The sequence below is a fragment of the Pimephales promelas genome, chromosome 6 (genome assembly GCF_988280905.1).
Source record: "Pimephales promelas chromosome 6, fPimPro1.hap1.1, whole genome shotgun sequence".
Taxonomy (NCBI): domain Eukaryota; kingdom Metazoa; phylum Chordata; class Actinopteri; order Cypriniformes; family Leuciscidae; genus Pimephales; species Pimephales promelas.
The window spans coordinates 32072501-32093794 of NC_142774.1; the positions used below are offsets into that span (position 1 = coordinate 32072501).

The 21294-nt window shown below is 37.2% G+C and overlaps 1 protein-coding gene across 1 annotated transcript in view; it reads right to left on the minus strand.

The window, feature by feature from the left end:
• Positions 1-21294, minus strand: part of tusc3 (tumor suppressor candidate 3) — a 90307-nt gene that overhangs the window by 46655 nt on the left and 22358 nt on the right. The window contains exons 2-4 of the mRNA XM_089132421.1: positions 11704-11873; positions 9734-9851; positions 3780-3920 (exon numbers count right to left, since the gene is read on the minus strand). Coding sequence (XP_088988547.1) covers positions 3780-3920; positions 9734-9851; positions 11704-11873 — 429 coding nt within the window. The remainder of the gene's footprint in view (positions 1-3779; positions 3921-9733; positions 9852-11703; positions 11874-21294) is intronic.

Consider the following 21294-nt stretch of genomic DNA (forward strand, 5'->3'; position numbering starts at 1 on the left):
ACCCTATTATGACTGAATATAATTGTACTAATTACAATAATAGTGGTATAAAGCATAATTGTCAACACAAGTAAAATGTTGACAGACAGACAGACAGACAGACAGACATATAGATAGATAGATAGATAGATAGATAGATAGATAGATAGATAGATAGATAGATAGATAGATAGATAGATAGATAGATAGATAGATAGATAGATAGATAGATAGATAGATAGATAGATAGATAGATAGATAGATAGATAGATAGATAGATAGATAGATAGATAGATAGACAGATAGATAGACAGATAGATAGACAGATAGATAGACAGATAGATAGATAGACCAACAATTGATCAGGAATTGGCAAATGCACGCCTGTTAAAATAGGGTTTTTTAAAACATGAAAAGAGGAAGATGACAGTATTCTGATACATGTCATGTTTATGTTTCTCCAAGATAAACAAGATTAATAATGAAGAAATATCTATAAACCTCACTCCACTTTCAAAATGAAAAAGTAAACCTTGGTTTTGTAAAAATGTATACAGAAATTAATTAACATGGCTAAGGCCAGGGTCAAAAAGCATCAAATTGAAACAAATTAAGAGGAAATTAAACCCCGGGTTCAACTGTTAAAACACTCCAATCTCAAGGCCAACCTTGGTCACCATCATAGTTAAAAACAGTCATTGGCAATCTAATTTGCAAATTGAATTTGTAAATGGCAGTTTTTGAACAGCTTTCAACCACTTGAATGTGTATGTTATGTTACTTTTAAAGAAACCTTTCCTGATTAGGAAACTTCATTCCAAACCACTGCATGCAACTGTCTGCAGCGAGGCAATTGCCTTAGGTATTGGACAGCCATTGTCTATTGAATTCATTCATTCCTGCAAAGGTTGACGATCCCTCCCTTCCCTCTTGCACTCTTTTCTTCGCCTTAGGCCAAAAGTAGACCCAGAGGGCTAGTAAGTCTAAGACGCATTGGACGCTCAGGATGCTCTATTTATGAGTGTTGTGATGCGAGACCCAGAGGGTTGTAAACACTTTAGTGCCTGTCGTTCAAGGTCTTAAAGTTCAAAATGTGTACTACAGCTTCTGCTGCTGCCTCCGAATCAGATCAGATTAACCTAGGACACAAAATACTTCATCTATAATTCTGTCTACTCCAGGGGGTGGACGAGCAACGATCCAATGCGCACAAATAGGACGACAAAGACAAATAGCTAATTTAGCTAATGTTATGGTAATTTAGTAAACAGAGTAATAAAATATAAAAATAAATAAATAAATAAAATTAAAAAATATGGTTAATTAGTAAACAGAATTATATATATATATATATATATATATATATATATATATATATATATATATATATATAAAACAAAGTCTTTCAGTGCCTATTCAAAAATGTGAAATGGAGATGAATCAAAGATAATGGGTCCTATTTTAACGATCTAAGAGCATGGTCTAAAGCGCAGGGCGCAATTGCACTTAGGTGTATCCAAACCCACTTTTGGAAAAATGGTCGGCACGCCCTGCACATAGTTTAAAAGGGTTGTCCCTATTCTCTTAATGGGTAATGGGTGTGTTTTGGGCGTAACGTGAAAAAAAAAACAATCAGAGTCTCATCTTTCATTCCCTTTGAAAGACAGTTGTGCTCGCGCCTTGCCGGATTGCTATTGACAAGACGTAATTTGCAAGCGGAGAGACTGAACCCAAGTTGGTGCATGAGGTTTGAGTGTGCAAGCAGACCATCTACGGGACAAGCCAGGTTCCACCATATCTTTATGTACATAATATTAATATTTTACATTGTAATCCTTTTATTTTTAATATTTGGCTAGTTTGTGTGCTGCTACGCATCCCTGTGTGTGTAATAAGCAGAGTGTTCGCGCATTGTGGACCCACCTATAGGCACATTACGCATTACTAATGCGTGCTTTATAACATAGCACGCCCATGGGTGAATAAATAGGCGCTAATGCATTTGCTATTTAAACAATGTGGCACAGGGCGTGAAAATGATAACTGCGTCGGGCTGAAACTAGCAAAAAATACCTGCGTCCTGACTCCTGCTTGGCGCTGTATTGTGCCGGTTGTATGATAGGGCTCAATGAGTCCAACTGCATGGAGAGCATAACTGATATACGATCTCCACTGAAATCTACACAGCGGTTCTAAATCAGTGCACTCCATTTAAAAAAAAAGTAGCTTTTCATGAACTGATTTAACTCAGCCCTTCCCTATAAGTGATATATATACCTTAAGTGACTTATTCAAAATTATTAAAGCTGAAACCGAGGTAGAGTCTTAATAAGGCAACTGAATTAGTGCCAGTGCTCCAAGGCAGTCGTCTGTAAATGCATTAAGGTGCCGGTGATATTTTTCAATGAGAGCTTCTCTGGAGGGAAAATCTATGTTAACATGATGGGGAAATTGATGTTATCTGTCTCCATTTCCTCGAGACCCCATATTTGGGTCTGGCTTCGCATGAAATCGCTGCTCGGTTCTACTCCGTAGGCTTAGTGAATCTCTCAGTTTGCACATTTCATCACTGATCTGACTTTTTTTTTAAATAAATGCATTGACAAAAAGCTAGATTTTCCAAGCACACTGGAAGGAGTTCACTATCCCAAACAGATTCAACAAAGTAAGGATTACAGAAGCCTGTACTGTAATCGTTAAAAACACAGAAGAAATCCTTTAATCAAAAGAGTGTTTATATTTGTCCTCAAACAGTCTTGGAGGATGTCAGACACATAATTATACTTTCAAGCTTTTGGCATCAGTAATACAATCTCTATATTATTATGTATAATAACTGTGCTAACGTGTCTTGAAAGGTCATACAGAAGTTGCATTTTCAAGAGATGGGAGAAAAGGTGTTACTTATCACTTTTAAAAAGTGTATAGAGATTTATTTCTTCCCATTTTGGCATCTGTAATGTTGCTCATTAAAGCTGCTTCTCAAATGAGTGTTTGTCAAACTAATAAATGCAAATTATTTTCTTAAAAAACAGCCATCAGGCAAAAGACGCCACACTGTAAACCCAAATAATTTGACAAAGAAAAAACAAAAGGAAACAGTAAAATCAAAAAAAAAAAGTTAAGAATGTCAAAGTTTATGCAAGCAAAACTGGCAGATTTTTATTTTGTACTCGTATATTTTAATTTTGCTACTAACTTGAAATACTTGAGTAAGCTAATTCATATATTTAACTTGAAATTATTGCGTTATCTCATTTAAATATGTTTAAATATATGGATAAGCATGCTGAGAAACATAAAAACCCAGCTTAGTTTGTAAATTTAAATTTGGCTTAAAAAAAAGAAAGAAAAAAGTTCACAAAACTCAAAACAATTAACGAATTTACTTTACTTAAAATGTGTCAGTTTTGTGAACTCAAAATAAATTTCTAATATATTATATAATATATATATAAACAATTATTCCTGATGGCAAAGCTGAATTTTCAGCATCTTTATTCCAGTCTTCAGTATTAAATTATCTGATAACTCTACATTATAATAAGCTGATTTGGTGCTCAAGAAACACTTATAATTATCATGATTATGTGGAAAAATACATACATTTTTTGTGGAAATCATGTTTTCCAGGAAGAAAGTTAAAAAGAACAACATTAATTTGAAACAGAGATTTGTAACCTTATAAATATCTTTACTGTCACTTTTGATCAATTTAATGCATCGTTGCTGCATAAAAGTATACATTTATTTAAAAAAAAGGAAAAAGAATGGTAGTGCAGCAGTATATCATACAGTACCTGCACATCAGTACGGTCTGCAATCCACTTGGCCAGCTGCTCCGAGGCAAAGCCAATCCGCTGAAGGTCAAAGGTGTCTGCCCTCTTCGGCTTCCCTTTGGCTGGGAAATGCATGAATGTGGGGGCAGAGTTCATGTTTAGCTGGAGGAGAGAGAGAGAAGAGGAAGAAAAGGCAGGACATATGAGAGAGAAGAGGAACAGGAAGCATAGGAAGGGAGGAGAGGGGAGGGGGATGATAAATTGAAGAGAAAGAAGAGTACAAAAACATTCATATCTGCTAATAAATCAATAAAGCAGCAGGAACAGTGTGATGTGTATTACAGAGATTTCTTTTAATAAGGAAAAAGGAGCAACTGAAGAGCCTCCAGAGGGAGGTAAATTACCCAATACAAGAACGAAGGGCTGGAGAAAGAGAATAACTGGATGAAAAAATAAAATGATAGAGTTAAAAGCAGAGGCTTCACGGAAAATTTTGAAAGTGTAATTTTTGACCCAATGCTGTTTCAGCTAAGAATGTGCATGAGTACTTAAGTACTCCGAGGTGACAGCAGTCATCGATCGCAAAAAAAAGCAGTTTGTTCATAATTTTGTGATTTGTTAGTCTTTTTTTGGTGATACCTTACAGTCCAAATGAGTCAAAACAAGTCAAGTGATTTGGAAAGGAAAGGAAAGGAAAGGAAAGTAAAGGAAAGGAGTTTAAGGTGTTCAAACAGGACATGTTCTTTCTTTCAAAAGAAAGTGGACTGAGTGTAACTCAGTGGAACACAATGGAGGGTGTTGTGTAATGTGTTTAAATGTTTTTGTTTGTTTGTTTGTTTTTTTACTGTTTTAACATGACAGTCAGAGAGCCTATATATATATATATATATATATATATATAACATCACATGTGGTGTGATATGTTGAAAAGTTTGTAAAAAAAAAATGACCCAAAATTCCTATCTCTAGTTCCAACCTTGTATTTTATTTCTTCTGAAACACAAAAGGAAATATTATTTCTGACCTGCTCTATTACACAAAATAAATGTGTGAAGTGATAATGGCAAACTCCAAAAAGAGGATGCAATATAATCCACAAGTCTTGAGTTCTATAAAACATAAAATGTTTTCTAAAGCCCCATGGTCAAACTTGCTGTGCCATTGTATCCATTGACTTTCCTATTATTTTTATTACTCCGCTTCTTCATCGAGATGGTCCTCCCTGCAGAACAAGAAATCCAGGGGAAGAGTTGAATCCAGATCCAACTTTTCCCTCCTTACAAATACCTAAACCTACCCAAATCCGCCCCCTGATCCCAAACCCCACCCCTAAACCTACCCACCTCCACCCCATGATTCCTAACCCCACCCCTAACCCTAACCAACTCCACCCCCTGATTACTAACTCCACCCCTAATCCTACCCATCTCCGCCCCCTGATCCCAAACCCCACCCCTAAACCTACCCATCTCCACCCCATGATTCCTAACCCCAGCCCTAACCAACTCCACCCCCTGATCCCTAACCCCACACCTAATCATACCAATCTCCGCCCCATGATCAATAACCCCACCCCTAATCATACCCATCTCCGCCCCCTGATTACTAACCACAACCCTAATCCTACCCATCTCTGCCCCCTGATCCCTAACCCCACCCCTAATCCTACCGATCTCCACCCCTGATCTCAAACCCCACCTCTAATCCTACCCATCTCCAGCCCATGATCCCTAATCCTATCCATCTCCACCCCTGATCCTGAACCCAAACCCAACCCATCTCCACCCCATGATCCCTAACCCCACCCCTAATCCTACCTATCTCCACCCCTTAGATCTGGATCCAACTCCGCCCCCTGGATCTTGTGTACTGCAATGAGGTGCTACTTTCTTCTTCTGCTCTTGATTTTATGGGCTGGAACAGCTTGTGAAAAAGTTATGCAATTTGTCACACAGACGTTTTTCCGAAAAATATACTTTTTCAAACTCTTACTAGGCTGTTGTTCTAACTTTCCCAAATAAAAGATCAGATCATATTCAGGCCATGCCAACAGAAATGTATGGAATTCAAGCTGATTTGTCAAACCGCTCTTAAATAATGCGCAAAATAATTCAACAAATAGAATGCAGATTTTAGACTATCTCCGCTTTAGCATATTCGGACCAAACTTGGTGTGTGTTATTAAAACCATGACCTGAGGGTACCTGCACTAGTGATTTGAAAAATGGCTTTTTTGCTTTTTTACAAAAAAAAAAGATAAAACTGGTGTCTTTAGATATGGTGCACCATGTCAAACAATACCCAATTTTATCTTATCGGCCATTTTGGGCATTCAGCCATTTTGATTTGTGCCGTAAAATGCTATATTTTAGGAAATTATTGGGGATTTGTACAAAACTCGGCTGATCTTCTCCATTGTTCTCCATTTTGATTTTCTTAAAAAAAATCAATAAATAAATAAAATACCTTTTCAAACTCCTGCTAAAGTGTTCTGGATTTCGGATCGATAGACGAAGCGGTTTTCTTAAATCGCATCAACAAATTTGAAGGCATGATGCCAAAATGATTCTGAGGCTGTATCTTGGCAATGCTTTGGCACATTTACACCAAACGTCGCATGCGTCAATGTGTCATTTTGGTCACAGTTTTAAAAGTGATAAATCATTAAATCATATTATTAATGACTGTATATGATTTTCCCTAAAATTATCTCGATATGTCTTTAATTTGACGCAGTTGGTCCCACGATAGCATGACTTATCGTGCCTTCTTTGTGTTTGGCCCCTTAATTGTTGCTTTCAGCTTTTTTTTTTTTTTAACCTGTCAGTGTCACGTGATCCTTCAGAAATCATTCTTACATGCAGATTTGGTGCTCAATAAACATTTTTAAATGTTGAAAAACAGTTTTTTTCTGCATAATATAGGAATGAGTCATGGGCTTAGAAGGGATATATAGTGCATGAGTCATATGTATATGGAGCTTTGCAGTGTCACCATCCATCTTCGTTGTAAGGAAAAGTGCAGCTGGGCATTCTTTCTCTCTAATATCTTGTTTTATGTTTTCTCAGAAGAAAGAAAACAATGAGGTCAAAATTACAAGACGGTGAAAAAAAAAATATATATATTTTTTATTCTTCGCATTAAAGAACAGAATAAATCTACCTAAGTGATATTCATGTAATTACATGTAATTTCAAACACAAGGAGCAATCATGTAATCGCTGGTGATGAAATAGTTTCTTAAAAACATTGGGGGATGTTATTAACCAGCACCTCTAACAGACATCTGTTTATTAGCATACTAATGGACTGACTAATAATGCTGTCCCATGCTGGATGAAAACACATCAAATCAACATTAACCCACATGTCCTCCAAGAAATGGGTTTGGTGCGGGTGAACAGAAGCCATTGCAATTTTCCAGAATGCATAGGCTTTGCCACACTAGAATTATTTCTTTAGCATAGGGAAATTATGTCGGACCTCATAACGGATATGGGTAAATTGGTATGACATTACCCTGAGGACTGAATAATAAATTATATTGAATTTAAAATATTAAAGTATCCCACATTTTCCTGTTTCTTCTTGAAGCTCCACTAAAGGGACTGGACATTTTGATTGTATAACAACTAGTTTTGTAGTTAATGTATTTATGTACAGGCACAATACCAGCTACTCTTATAAATGTGAAAACCTCACCATTGCACAGATCTGGCAACTGTAACCCAAAGGATTAAATCCTAGATTTGTGATTATTCCAAACAAAGCATTATGTAAACTAGGTTGTCGACTAAGAAATCAGAAAGCTCATTTGAGTCTTGTCCACTACTAGACTTTCCTGAGGGCTTGATGTCTTTATGATCTGGAGCAATTTGTTTAACTAGAATGCTTAAGGTTTTTGATGAACCCAAATAAAACAAAACTCTACAGAAGAAACAACAGCAAGTCAGTAGTGCAAATCTAATTGATGACTATTACCCTAGATACAGCTGTGCAGACATATACAGGCGCAGGGAAATGTCAGTTTATGATGAAGCTTCTTTCCCAAACTTACTCTCTTTAGTGTGCAAATTGCAGTAGAATCGCTACATATCAGCGTGTGTTAAATTAATGTGCATGTTCTGTGTCATAGAGATTTTCTTCTCTATAATTTGCTTCTGAGAAGTGTGACATTTCATTACATGGAAAATAGACGGGGAGCTATTTTCCATTTGATTGTTCTTGCTGCTTTTAAAAATGTAATTCCTGAAGTTGTCAGGCTCCGACAAATTAGAAGTTGAGACCATTTGAGCATGAATGTGAAACATCAGCTCTATGCATAGCCAGAAGAATGGAACAAAGAGTAAATGTGGTCAGGAAACGCTTGTCTTTTCTGAGCTTGGTTTAATTTAATTTCAATTATACACCTATTTTGTATGGTTATTATTCAATAATTACCATGAACAAAGTCATCACATCTTTTGACCAATGATTTAATTGGGGCGGAGCGATTAATCGTACTTAATTTTCGATTTCTAACTATTATGAAAACAAGATAATCAACGTAAAATGCAAATGGATTCGGATAGGAATCTAAACGTCTACACACAAAAATGTTAAAATGCCTTTTTGGAGAGTATTGACATGAACAGTGGGTTATGTCTTCAATAAACGCACACAGTTGAGAAAGAAAATGCATGTTTAACAGTATATTGGATCCACGCATCAGCTCTTAAAGTGACAGCACCCTAATATACCTGCTGCAATCTGTCATTTATGATAATCAAACAACAAACTCAGTGATCTTGACTAAATAACTTAAGTAGCTTTAATTAGGATCAATCTATATTTACGGTGTACAGTAAGAGTATTCAGTGTTATTTTACATTTGACTAATCAATTTTTGTTGTATGCTACTGTTTATCTGAATATCACTGTTAGTACCTGTACATCTTCCAGAAAAAAATAAATAAAACACTGTTCATGTTCATTTAATTTGTTTTCATTCTATTATTTCATTCAGTTTCTTTGTTCTTATTGTATTGCTGACTTTTTACTTGTCTTATGTAATCATTTTGAGGAGCTTTATCTTATATTACACTCTAAAAAATGCATCTTTGGGTCAAATATGGACAAACTCAGCCATTGGGTTAAATGTTTAAATTACATTTTTTAACCCAACATTTTGGTTTGTCCATATTTGACACAAATTTGGGTTAAAACAACCAAGTTTTTTTAGAGTGTATTTATCCTAATATTAGTTTTTGCTGAAGTATCGGTAATTGTGAAATTTCATGAAATATGATCTTATTGCGACCAAAAACTGTGTTAAATAAATGTGATTACAATATTGAACAGAAATAATCATGATTATGATATTTGCCATAATCGAGCAGCCCTAGATTCCACACATTTTTCAGTCACAAAGAGCACTTTCAGAGCTGAGAATAACTAGAAAATATATTCACAAGAATAATGTCCTTGACTTTTCAATGTCAGGCAAACTATTACTACTACTAATTTATATTTTTTTAATTAGTATTATATATTATTTCAGAAGAACCTTAATTTGTACCAAAATAGCAACGGTTAAAATTAGTAAATTTGAAAATGTTAACTTAACATTTCTAATCAAGACATGTTTTTACACAAATCGTAAAAAAATATATATAATTTAAGTAATTAATCTGCATGTAACAATATATCAATAATATTAATAAACAGCAATATTTAACTTCATACATTAAAATAAATTGAATCATGTCAAATATGAGTGATACTTTTTATATGCCATTTAAGATATTTAACAAATATATGACAATATTAGATTTTTTTGCTGTCAATTTTTGAATACATTTAAATCATTTTAAGGAACCAAGGACACTGGTACAGGTCTGAAAATCACTGTAAAATTCCCTAATATGTCTGTTTTCTTTCTGCATGAACCAAATCCATGTGAATGAGAGTTAAAGAGAAAGCATATGAATGTTTACCTGTTGAAAGACGTCAGCACCCTCATCATAATCCACAACTGTGAAGAAGAGTTTGTTAGAGAAGGCCGAAGAGTATCGCCAGGAGTTAGCCAGAACCTGATACTCCTCATTAGCTTGCCTATGAGAGAGTGACATTTTCAGAAGCAGAGAGAGAGAAAGAGATTACTCATTAGAAGAAACCTAGCAAACAAAAAGAAGCCAACAAGAAGGACTTCATTACAGGAGTGTCATCTCACTGTTACTTATTACAGTGATTGCTGTTTATTCCACACTAGGTGGACAGTATAAAGAGAACAAGAGATATGCAGACAATGCTGCTAATTAGGTATCTGTTCTTTCGCAGACGCAACAAAGATGTCCACCTGCCAGTTCCCGGAAATTGTCACTGAGTTGTCAACCACAAATACATAAACTAACAGAACTGATGAAGTACGATCAAAAGTACTCACATCTCATGTTTTTTCCCCCATATACTCGCATAGAGAAGCAACACGCATCAAGTGAGAGTTAATTTGGATTTAAATAAGTCTTATTTTGGGTTGCATGCTGCACCTCTCCAGGTCAAACGGCCAAATCCAGACAACAGACACTCCCTTAGTAAAGTCTACAGGTATCCCAATGCCCTCTGGAACAGTTTATGAAAGGATAGGTATGCTATGTTCATAATTGTATACAACAAATATCATCCAAATAGTGCTACGTAAACATGCATTTACAGATTGAAAGTGCCCGGTTTAAATACTTGTTAAATGCATCAATAAACGAAATGCACCCATAAACATCAATAAGGCAGAGCACTCTGCAGGTGGTAAAAACAAGCATGTTTAAATATGCATGATTATACACATTAATGTTTCATGTGACGCAGAGTGTCCATTTTTAAAAAGCGAGGGCCGAGCTGACGTTAACTGATCTGTCATTGAGACTTTACTGCAGTCAAAAAGTGCTCTGGAGAGCAAAGTCCTTCGGGACATGGGGAAAATGGCATTTCATGAACACCTTTGGGGAGATGACAAAAAGCACAGCACTGACTCGGTATTTGAGAAGCAATTTCTGTTCTCTGATTATGACATTTAAGACTTTCCCCCCATGCTATTTAAAATACTTAAAGACGTTTTACAGCCTTCAATTGAAAGTGACTAAGACATTTTGAAACTTTTAAGGACACTTAGACAACATACAGGCATGAAAGTGAGGTAGTTGATTTAAGAAATATGTCTGAATCTATATGGATGTAGTAGTGGGGATGAAGTTCAAGACTTTTCCATCCAAACTATCTAACAGCTAAAGTTACAGATAGACTGTTCAACTTCTAATCAATTAGTCAACCATTGCTACTATTCCTACAGTATTCAAGACAAAATAATGAAGGGAGAAAGAAATCAATTAAGAATTGACAGGGATGGGGATTGAGGGCAAATAAGGAGTAAAAAATGAGAATACATAAACATGTGATTTGAGAAGACAGCAGATAATTAAAAAAGCATTAGGGGTCACGTTGACGTGATCGGGTGACTGGGCGCTTAAAGGTCGGTCTGTTTTAAATTAACTTCCTCTATTTTGGTAGCACACATGACTGTTCCAGTCCGTTATCTTTATTCAATGAAGCTGGTAGATGATGTTTCTGAATTCAGAGTGGTTCACACTCCGAGGCTTGATATTCAGCTGAGGAACACGACTGTGCGAGCATGGAGTCATTTTAGCCAACGATTGAAGGATAATGAGGGGAGAGATGGATGTGAGGTGAGCCGATGGGGGCTAAGTAGCTGTCGTGGGATAAATAGATGGGAATGATGTCTGGGATGAGGCTGCTTGGGAATAGACAGATGTAGAAAGCTCTCCGGTGGTGCTCAGGGGCAGATCAAATCTTAATATGTGTCCGTGTTTACGCCTGGTGTTATTGTTTTACTTCAGTAAATACAGCATTATACCTGTGGACAGACACTAAAAGATGAATGTGTGTGTCTCACCTGCAGACAGAACATTGTCTCTGGGGTTGTAGCGCGGTGAACATCACAATAACGGAATAGTTTCGGGGTGGAGCTTTGACGAACCGCCGGAACTTATCCCCGTTCATACGGATCACAGAACGTCGGGAACTCCACTCCATCATTTGCTCCACCTTCTCTGCCAGCATGTTCTAGAAGAAACAGATAAGGATAGAGAAAAGTACAGAGTTGCGTACTGTCCAGATACTAAAGAATCTTTGCACTAACAAAAATTCTCCAAGCAAAAAACAAACAAAATAAGCCACATAAGCAGCTTGTCCTTCATAAAACAAATTAACGACAACAACAAAAATGTCAGGTCAGGATAGGAAGCTGAACTGATCTGTAACTGCAAAAGGCAACATCATATTTCTTTGATGTTTACACTCAAAGAAAGACATTCTGTAAATGTCACCATAAAGATTGCTTGGTGACGGAAAAATGCGTGGCTGAAGGAAATACTAGGTAGCACTCGAGGAGTTCAATACGATCTCAGGGCAGGAGTTGTCTAGTGGTGTACTGTAAAAAAACATTTCTATAGCAGCTCAGGCATCACACAAATAACACTCCAAGTAAGAGCTTGACCTTCAATTCATTTGAACAGTTTCTTGAAGTGTTGTTAGTGTGAACTAAAAGTAAAACTACAACTTATTTGTTTCCCATTTATTGAAATAAATCTAAAAATAAAACAAAATACTATATGAAATCAATTCAGAAATGGTGCACTTGTAACTAACTGAAATAAAATGTTAAAGTTAAACTAAAATGGAAATAAAGCTAGAAGTATAAAAAAAAACTAAATTACTAAAACTTAAACCAAAATTAAATTAAAATAAAAGCCAATTCAAAATATGAATAATAAAGCAACACTGGTTTGCCGCCTGGTTTAAACCTTTCGAAAAAAGCTGGCATAATTTGTCAATGTGTCATGCATGATTTTTATAATCATTATATTGTATTTTGATGGAAAATAAGCATGTGAAGACAGAACGAGAGCACACACGTATAAGGACATCCCATATAACATAGAACCTCAACTTCCATCATTAAATTAAGAATAAGGTTAGAGAACAGTATATACAGCCCATTCTCACCCCCAAGGCGTCACTTAACTGACGCCTTGGGAAGCATTTGGACATGCTTCAATATCTGACGCTTTAGGCGCCCTTTAGCGTCAGTTAGATGACGCCCTAGGATCGCGTGTACCCTACCCCCACCCCACACCTAAACCTAACCGCGTCCTCTAACTGACGCTTTCCTTTAGCGTCAGTTAGATGACGCCGTAGGATCGCGTCATGTAAGTGACGCTAAAGGGCGCCTAAAACGTCAAATATTGAAGCATGGTCAAAGGTGACGCCTTGGGGTGAGAATGCGTTGGTATATAATGCTTCATAATGCTCTGCTTTTATCCTTGCACACAGGTGTGCAAACCCAAGAACTTAGAATTTAGGTTATTTTAAAGTCACTTTATACTCAAGTCACTTTTGAAAGCTTTAAATTGGAGCCAAAAATAAATATGTTCAATTTTGAGTTCAAGTTAACTTTCAATACATTTTTCAGTTATTACATGCGTTCCATGTCACAGTAAAATGTAATTGCACGCACCAAATAACACTAATGAACAACATGCACTTTCTAATGAAATTGCGGGAAAGCATCTACTGTAGAAGGTAATACTATAATTCTATGTAGCCTATGTGTAATGTGTCAGCGCTAGCAGGACAGTAAATTAGTTTCTACAAGACCTCTGGCTCGAGATTGTGTACACCAAAAATATAAACCATTTTCATTAGTAATTTGACATTGTGATTTGAGCCTCAAATTATTCTGATACAATTTTCACCATTCAGCACAAAAACACACATATTATACTTAATCCTACTACACACTATGCCCCAATGCCCTGTTTCTTGTTCTCATCTTCCCCCTCTTTGTCCTCCATCCCTCTCTCTCTTATCATCAGCAATAATTTGTCTTTTATATATTTTTCCTGCACAAAGTTGACAACACTTTAGATGTTATGGCTCTGGGCACACATTTGTTTAAAAAGGATGATCAGAGGAGTGTGTAAACTCAAGGGCACGTTGCATTATTTAGCTGTGTTTGTTGTGGACTGGAAGAGTCTGACAGAAAGGAGGCAAGTGATGGCTCTGTCAGTGAGCCCAAATTGAAACATTGTGCGGAGGTCACCCCAGGCTTGACAAGATAGATGTTTGTTAGCATTGGAAAGGAAGCAGGCAAAAAAGCACTATTCATGCAGTCCAACAACATATCCTTTCCATCTCTTCTGTTTTGCTGTCCGAGGAATATACTATAATGCAGGGATGCACCGAAATAAAAATTATGGGCTGAAAGAAAACCTTTTTTTCCTCTTTCAGCCAAAAACCGAAAATACTATTTCCGATCGATAATTTTCTGCAGCCGAAATATCGTGCGTTCCTTATATAAAGTGATGGTTTGGGGGGAGGGGCAATGTAATGTTTGTGTGGGAACAAATAACTTTTAAAATAAAAAAAGCAAGAGTTAGGTTATATTTTTCCATGGTACTAGGTTGTGACACACCAAGCCAACATCAAAGAACTAGCAGTGATGAGAGCAGACTAGTGTTGCATTGCATTAGTCTGGGCCAAAAAGAGCTAACATGTATGTGTCTACATGAGAGGAAATAACTTTCTATAACATCAGGTGCCAGTAGTCTGTATTCCTCATTCTAAAAGGGAAATCGGAACTAGGGCTGTGTCCGAAAGTGCCCCCTATACACCCATTCAATATTCCCTACATTAGTCCACTAATATAGTTCACTTAAGGGAGTGAATGAAAAAGAGTGAGCAAATTTGGATAATGAGTGGGCCAGCCCAGAAGGATAGTTTTGCGTATTTTGTGCTTGCTGTATAATAATTCTTTAAAATTTGGCGAACTGGCAGCTCCAGTTAGCCTAACAAGCCAGACCTACATCAAGATATTAAGTCTGGGAACTCACAATTGGCATATCTCAAGAATGACTTAAATGACGTTCTCTTAACTCCAAGTCCTCCAGAGTTTCGGCCAAAGACAATTCGAAAGACCGCTGTTTGCCAGCACAGAATCAGGAGCAGAATCATCGACCACGAATGTTCAAGTGGTCTCTCAATGTTGCGTTGAGAGACCACTTGATCAAATCCATAATTTCTTAGTTTGGAGTTCACAGCATTGGGTTAGCCGTTGAGTGTACATCGGTTGTACACTTGTTATTGTGGAGCATCGTGGGATTGAACAAGAAAACTCAATAACGTCCACTATGGTTTTGGACACAACTACAAATGGCTGTCCCCTCAAGTAGTACCCTATTTAAGGGTATGGGGTCGATTTCGGACACAGCCTAGGACTGCAGCGCTTGCTTATTTTGAATAGGAATCATGTTCAACAGTTGGTGTCCACTTTCTTCGTTCCAGACGTTCATGATGTTATGAAAATTTTCTTGTATTGGAATGCTCAGATTAGACGAAGGTGTAAATTAGAAGAACCCTTTGTTTGTGCTCTGGTGACTTCCTTTTTTGCTTGCTTTAGTCACCTCTGTTTCTCTTCTGGTTCACTTAGCTAAACAATCAGAGTGGTCTCTCTCAACAACAGCACTGATGCTGGTTCAACATTCTCAATCGACCGAAAAAGCTGCCCACGGTGGTGTGAATCGTGTCAATGGTGTGGAACACACCACAAAAACTTGGTTGACAGATACTCCATATATCTGCCGACCCGACATCCCAGCCTTTACCGTCATAGAGATTTGAGGCAGGGACACCATCCTACAGGTTATCTCCATTCATAATCAAACACACCTAAATCAGCTAATCAAGGTATTCATGATTACTAGAAACTTCCAGGGAAGAGTGTCAGGGCAGGTTGGAAACTCTGCAGGGCAATCATCGCCCTCCAGAAGCATATGCCCCCCTTTATCCAACCAATAAATTTCAGATCTTGGAATTTTTTCCAACACTCTTTGAAGAAAAAAAAAAGGTACAAAAGCTGTCAAAGGGGCAGTACCCTATAAAAAAATTAAACATCATACCTAAAGAATTGTTACCTAAACAGTACATATTAGAATGCTTTTAAATAGCATTGTCCCAATGACAGCATTTGCACCATTTTCATCTGAGAGTGAATGAGCCGAAGAGTTCAATCTGGTGTGTCTGATTAGGAAGAGTTTGAATGTGCACTGCTGGGTGTGTCTCCAGGACACCATTGGGAAACGCAGACCTAGACGCTACAAAATCGGGAGCTCGTCCGGGTTTGTGCAACGACATAGGAATAGGAATCCCTATGGAATTGCTGATTAAATAAAGTATCTCAGCACAAATAGTGCTCATGTGCTGAGCACACACACATACACACTGATCTGAACATGTCATTTCTCCTCCTGTCTCTTTTGTGCGCTTGTCAGTCTTCTTTAGGGAAATGAGGGAAAAAAAGGGTTTCCACCCACAATGTCCAAACAGCTTGGCTGTCAGTTTAGCTGTCAATCAGACCTGCATTAATGATGTGCTGTACTGACCACGATGTGAGGGACCAGCCAAGCGTAGAGAAAAAGAGAGGAACAGTGTCCAAACTACAAAGACTGTTTCCTCACCCTTCCTTCCTTCCTTCCTTCCTTCCTTCCTTCCTTCCTTCCTTCCTTCCTTCCTTCCTTCCTTCCTTCCTTCCTTCCTTCCTTCCTTCCTTCCTTCCTTCCTTCCTTCCTTCCTTCCTTCCTTCCTTCCTTCCTTCCTTCCTTCCTTCCTTCCTTCCTTCCTTCCTTCCTTCCTTCCTTCCTTCCTTCCTTCCTTCCTTCCTTCCTTCCTTCCTTCCTTCCTTCCTTCCTTCCTTCCTTCCTTCCTTCCTTCCTTCCTTCCTTCCTTCCTTCCTTCCTTCCTTCCTTCCTTCCTTCCTTCCTTCCTTCCTTCCTTCCTTCCTTCCTTCCTTCCTTCCTTCCTTCCTTCCTTCCTTCCTTCCTTCCTTCCTTCCTTCCTCTATTCATCTTGCTATTAATTCCCTCATGAAAGGGGGACCACACAGTCATTTTCAAGAATAAGAAAAGCCAAATGCATCTAGCAGGTGTCTAAATAATAAATCTTACCATTGAGAGCTTTTATTCTAATAATCTACTGTCTCGCGTTCCCCAGTTCACTTTTAGCAGGTGCTTTGTTTAGGTGATGTGACGGATGTTGTTGACAGCTTGTCCCTAAGGTGGGCCTTGCTGAAGGAGATAAAGCAGATCTTCTATCATAGGCATTGTTTGCGTATATGTGTGCGAGGGTTCTGCACAAAGTGTAGGATCATGTCAAGTATCGACTGTATTTTTTAGAAAAGGCCCTTCTGAGGCACCTTTTTGGATTGATTATAATAAAAACTGTATGGTTGGAATTCTTTCAACCAGATATTTTAGAGAGAATTGTGGAATTCAGAAATATAGATATTTTATCCAACATTCTAAATGATGTGTTGCACATCTTAAAAAATAACACCAACCAAAAACAAGCAGTGAAGTATTGTGGTGGCAGCATCATGCTACGGGACTGGTTTTTATCTGGAGGGACTGGGCATTTAGTTAAAAATTAAAGCAAGAGTGGATGGTGCAAAGTATAGGACAACACTGCAAGAAGATCCTATTGCACTTTCCTGCAAGATTAGAAAGGTTTTCAGAAATTGTAAGGGCAATTTTACACTGAAGTGTCTCACGGACAAGCGAATGAATGCTACTACAATAGTGAAGATTTTACAATCCAGTCAAGGTCGTGATTTTAAAACAGTCAAAAACTCACTGAACTATTTGGAAATGGCACATACTGTTGAAATAAAAACAAAGAGACATTGGCTGCTTTACACTTTGGTTTCCCATGGTGAAAGTGGGCAGCTCTTGACTGGTTTTTCATTATGTTAATAATGTTTAAACATAATGTTATTTTTTTTCTTTCCCTCATGATTTTGGGGTGACATGTTATGTCAATGCAATGCTATGTTATGTCATCTGGCTTTTATTCACAGGGTAGAAAACTCTAATAAACAAAAATGCATTGATTACAATAATAGTAGCATTGATTGTTATATACAACTCAAAGCATTAAAAGTGTACTTTGAAATGAATTCACTTTGAATAACAGAATAAATAAAAAAAAAATATTACAATACCCTTTGTAAACCTGCCAGAACTGTATCTAATCATCATTTCGTCTTTACCCTTTTAAATCCCTTCAAAAGATCTTGAACAAAAAAGCTTTGTGTCAATGTGGTTACAATAACAGACAGAAATACAAAAGAAAGAGACACATACTCAGACAGACACATCCCACATGCTCATTTTCAAATATGTATATATAAGTTGAATGAGTTCAGAAGGACACAAATCTGTGGAGAAAATTTTCTGACATCATTCCGGCATTCTGACACTGGGCATTTAGAAAAAACCTCTCACATCCCAACAAAGGCCTTGTGTCCTGACAGGTGGTGTTGCCACAAGACCAGACAAGCAACGGGATTACAGCGAGGCTAATTGTCGCCACTGTGACTTCTTCTATAAGCGCTGTCAAGAAGGACTGGTGGAGTGAGATAAGGGGGAGACAATGTGTGGTGCAGACTGAGAAGCTGAGTGAAATAATCTTTAACTCTCACTACCTACACCTGCCTCTGATATAAGACATTACCCATAATCCTGTTCAGCAAGTAAAAGGACACTCACGTTCGCAACAAAAAAAATGGCAAAGACGTGTCCACTGGTCTGTTGGGGTCCATCAAATTAAAGTTAGAAACAGAGGAAATGTATTTATTTATTTATTTATTTATTTATTTTTGGAAATATGGCATAAATGCACTGGCTGCAGCATAATCATACTGTTTTTAAGGGGGGCAAATTCGTTTGGGTCACATGACATCACTGTAGTGTTGCGCTGCCATCTTTACGACCAACGGTCTTAGTAATGCCTGCAATATGTTGTGCAGTTGACAAACAGCCGAAAGAGGAACCCCGAACTGGTATTTTATTATATACCAAAAGAAAAGGATGGAAGAAAGAAGTAGCTGTCATTCGAAGAGATCATATTTTATCATGTCTCATCTTTCTGTGCACACCCGACCAGAAGCGTGCACCATAGACCCCTATTACAGCATGTCTGATTGGACAAAAACTCACAACTTTGTTTAAATGTCTGTTTTGGAGAGTATTCGCCTTCAAGCGATCCCCACTCTAGCCTATGGGGAGGGGCTATATGCACACACACACACACACACACACACACACACACACACACACACACACATATATATATATATATATATATATATATATATATATATATATATATATATATATATATATTGTGGCAAGTCTGGAGCAGATAATAATGGATAAAAGAAAACTGTGGGTAACAAATAAGGATCGGAGTCTAAAATTTTAATTTTCTCCAGGTATCCCTGTCTCTCTCTCATTCAAATGGGCAGTTTGGGCGGCCATACCGGGCGAGATCGGTCATAAATATGGCGGCATTCTATTTGGAGTGACGTAGGTGGCGTCTATGAATATACAAAAAAAAAAATCTCATAATTCACATGAAAAAAAGGACTCAATCAATTACAAATATTGTCAACCAAATTCAAGTTCTCAAAACAACATCGAAATAAACCCTTTTTATTTTGAAATCATTTTGGAACTGGATTTTACCAAGCAAACATTATTTAACATGAATCAGAAAGTGTGTTAATTATAATTTATTTAATATTCATCTTAATGGCCCGACAAATAGGTCTTGTTTGCTTTATGAAACATATTTAAAAAAAACCTTAAAAATGTAACCAATTCCCCTCTCTGCTTCTCCTTAACTTTATCTCTCTCTTTCTCTCTGTCTCTCTCTCTCTGTAGCTCTAGTAGTTTTGTTCGGAGCCCACATACTGCGCTGGGACATCTGTATCCCTGCTGTCATCGAACGAGACTAAGTCTGTCTCATTAATCTCTCTCTCTATTCACAACACTTACCGTCTGCTTTTTTAACCCTCCACACACACACACACTTAGCATGGCATCCATCGCTCCCCAATGCCATGCACACAGCCAATACATAATCATCACCTCGGCTCCACAAGACATGACTCAAAATGTGATTTGTGGTGGTATCAGAATGTGGGCTCATGAATATGCAGAAGATGCAGAAGGAACCTGGTGTGAGAGTTTGCCGGGACAGTGGGAAGAGATCTACATTGAATATCAATGAAGGACCCTTTTTGGGGAAGCAGTTACAAGTTTCTGATCACAATGCTGTTTTGCAGATACTTTACAATGGTCCCCTACTCGATTTTCGGGATTGGATCTTGATCATAAAGTGTCTAAATTTAGTAAATGAAGGCCACTGAAGACCAACGGTGATAAAAGGGTGGCGCTAGAAAACCAGAGACCATTTTCTTTCTCTTTTGTTTTTGCGGCACGAGCGGAGGGGATGAAAAGAGGCTGATCATGGCTTTAGAATTCCCCAGTGAATGAGGGCATTTTCACATTGGCATGGAATGAGTCCACACATCCATAGAGAGCACACACAAATGCAGAGGAAATGATGAGGAGAAATGCAATAAGGAAACAGGAGTGAGATTCCATTCCACTTTGACCAAACCAGTGTGACTGATGATCTGCGTGATTACAAACACACACACACAAACACACAAAACATAAACAGGTACACCCTTTTCCAAAAGGGCTTGTGGAAGGGTGAAAGGCTAAATGAAACAATTCAACATGTTATCTTTCAAGAGACAGCACAACCCCCCATTTCACCCCTCTTTCATTTCATCCCCATGGGAAGAGAGAAAGGACATAAAAAACCTTGCACCTCTCTTTTCACTGAAATGGTGTCAAAAGGATGGAGGACACAGGTGCTTTATACAAGACAAGACATGACTTGACTTTACCACTTCACTGAACATCAAAAATCCCCTTCCAAATGACCAAAACTTCAAAAACTCAAAATCAAGCAGACTATGGCAGCAACAATTAATTTGGTAATACTTTACAATATATATATATATATATATATATATATATATATATATATATATATATTTAAGGTAATTTATTCATGTGATGGCAAAGCTGAATTTTCAGAAGCCATTACTACAGTTTTCAGTGTCACATCACATGACGATGATCCTTCAGAAATAATTCTAAATAATAATAATTCTAAATTCTAAATAATTCTTTTTCCTTTGAGGAGTAAGACAGAAAGAAATCTTTTGTAAAGTTGTAAATATCTGTACTGTAACTTTATTTTCTTTGTCGAATAAAAGTAATAATTTCTTTACAAAAATAAATAAAAATAATTCTGACCACAAACTTTTAAACAGCAGTGTACATACAATAAATAAATAAATATAATATTTAATAAAATTTGCTTTCAAGCGAAACACCTTAATTCATAATACTCCAAGAAGGCCTACTTTATCTTTAAATATTAGGTACATTCATAATGCTTGACGAAAGTTGATATATATGCAGAGTGATACTGACTTTCACTACACAAACTGCTCAATGTAATAATTAAATAAATCGTTTTGTTTCCTTTATTTTGCATTACCAACCCGATC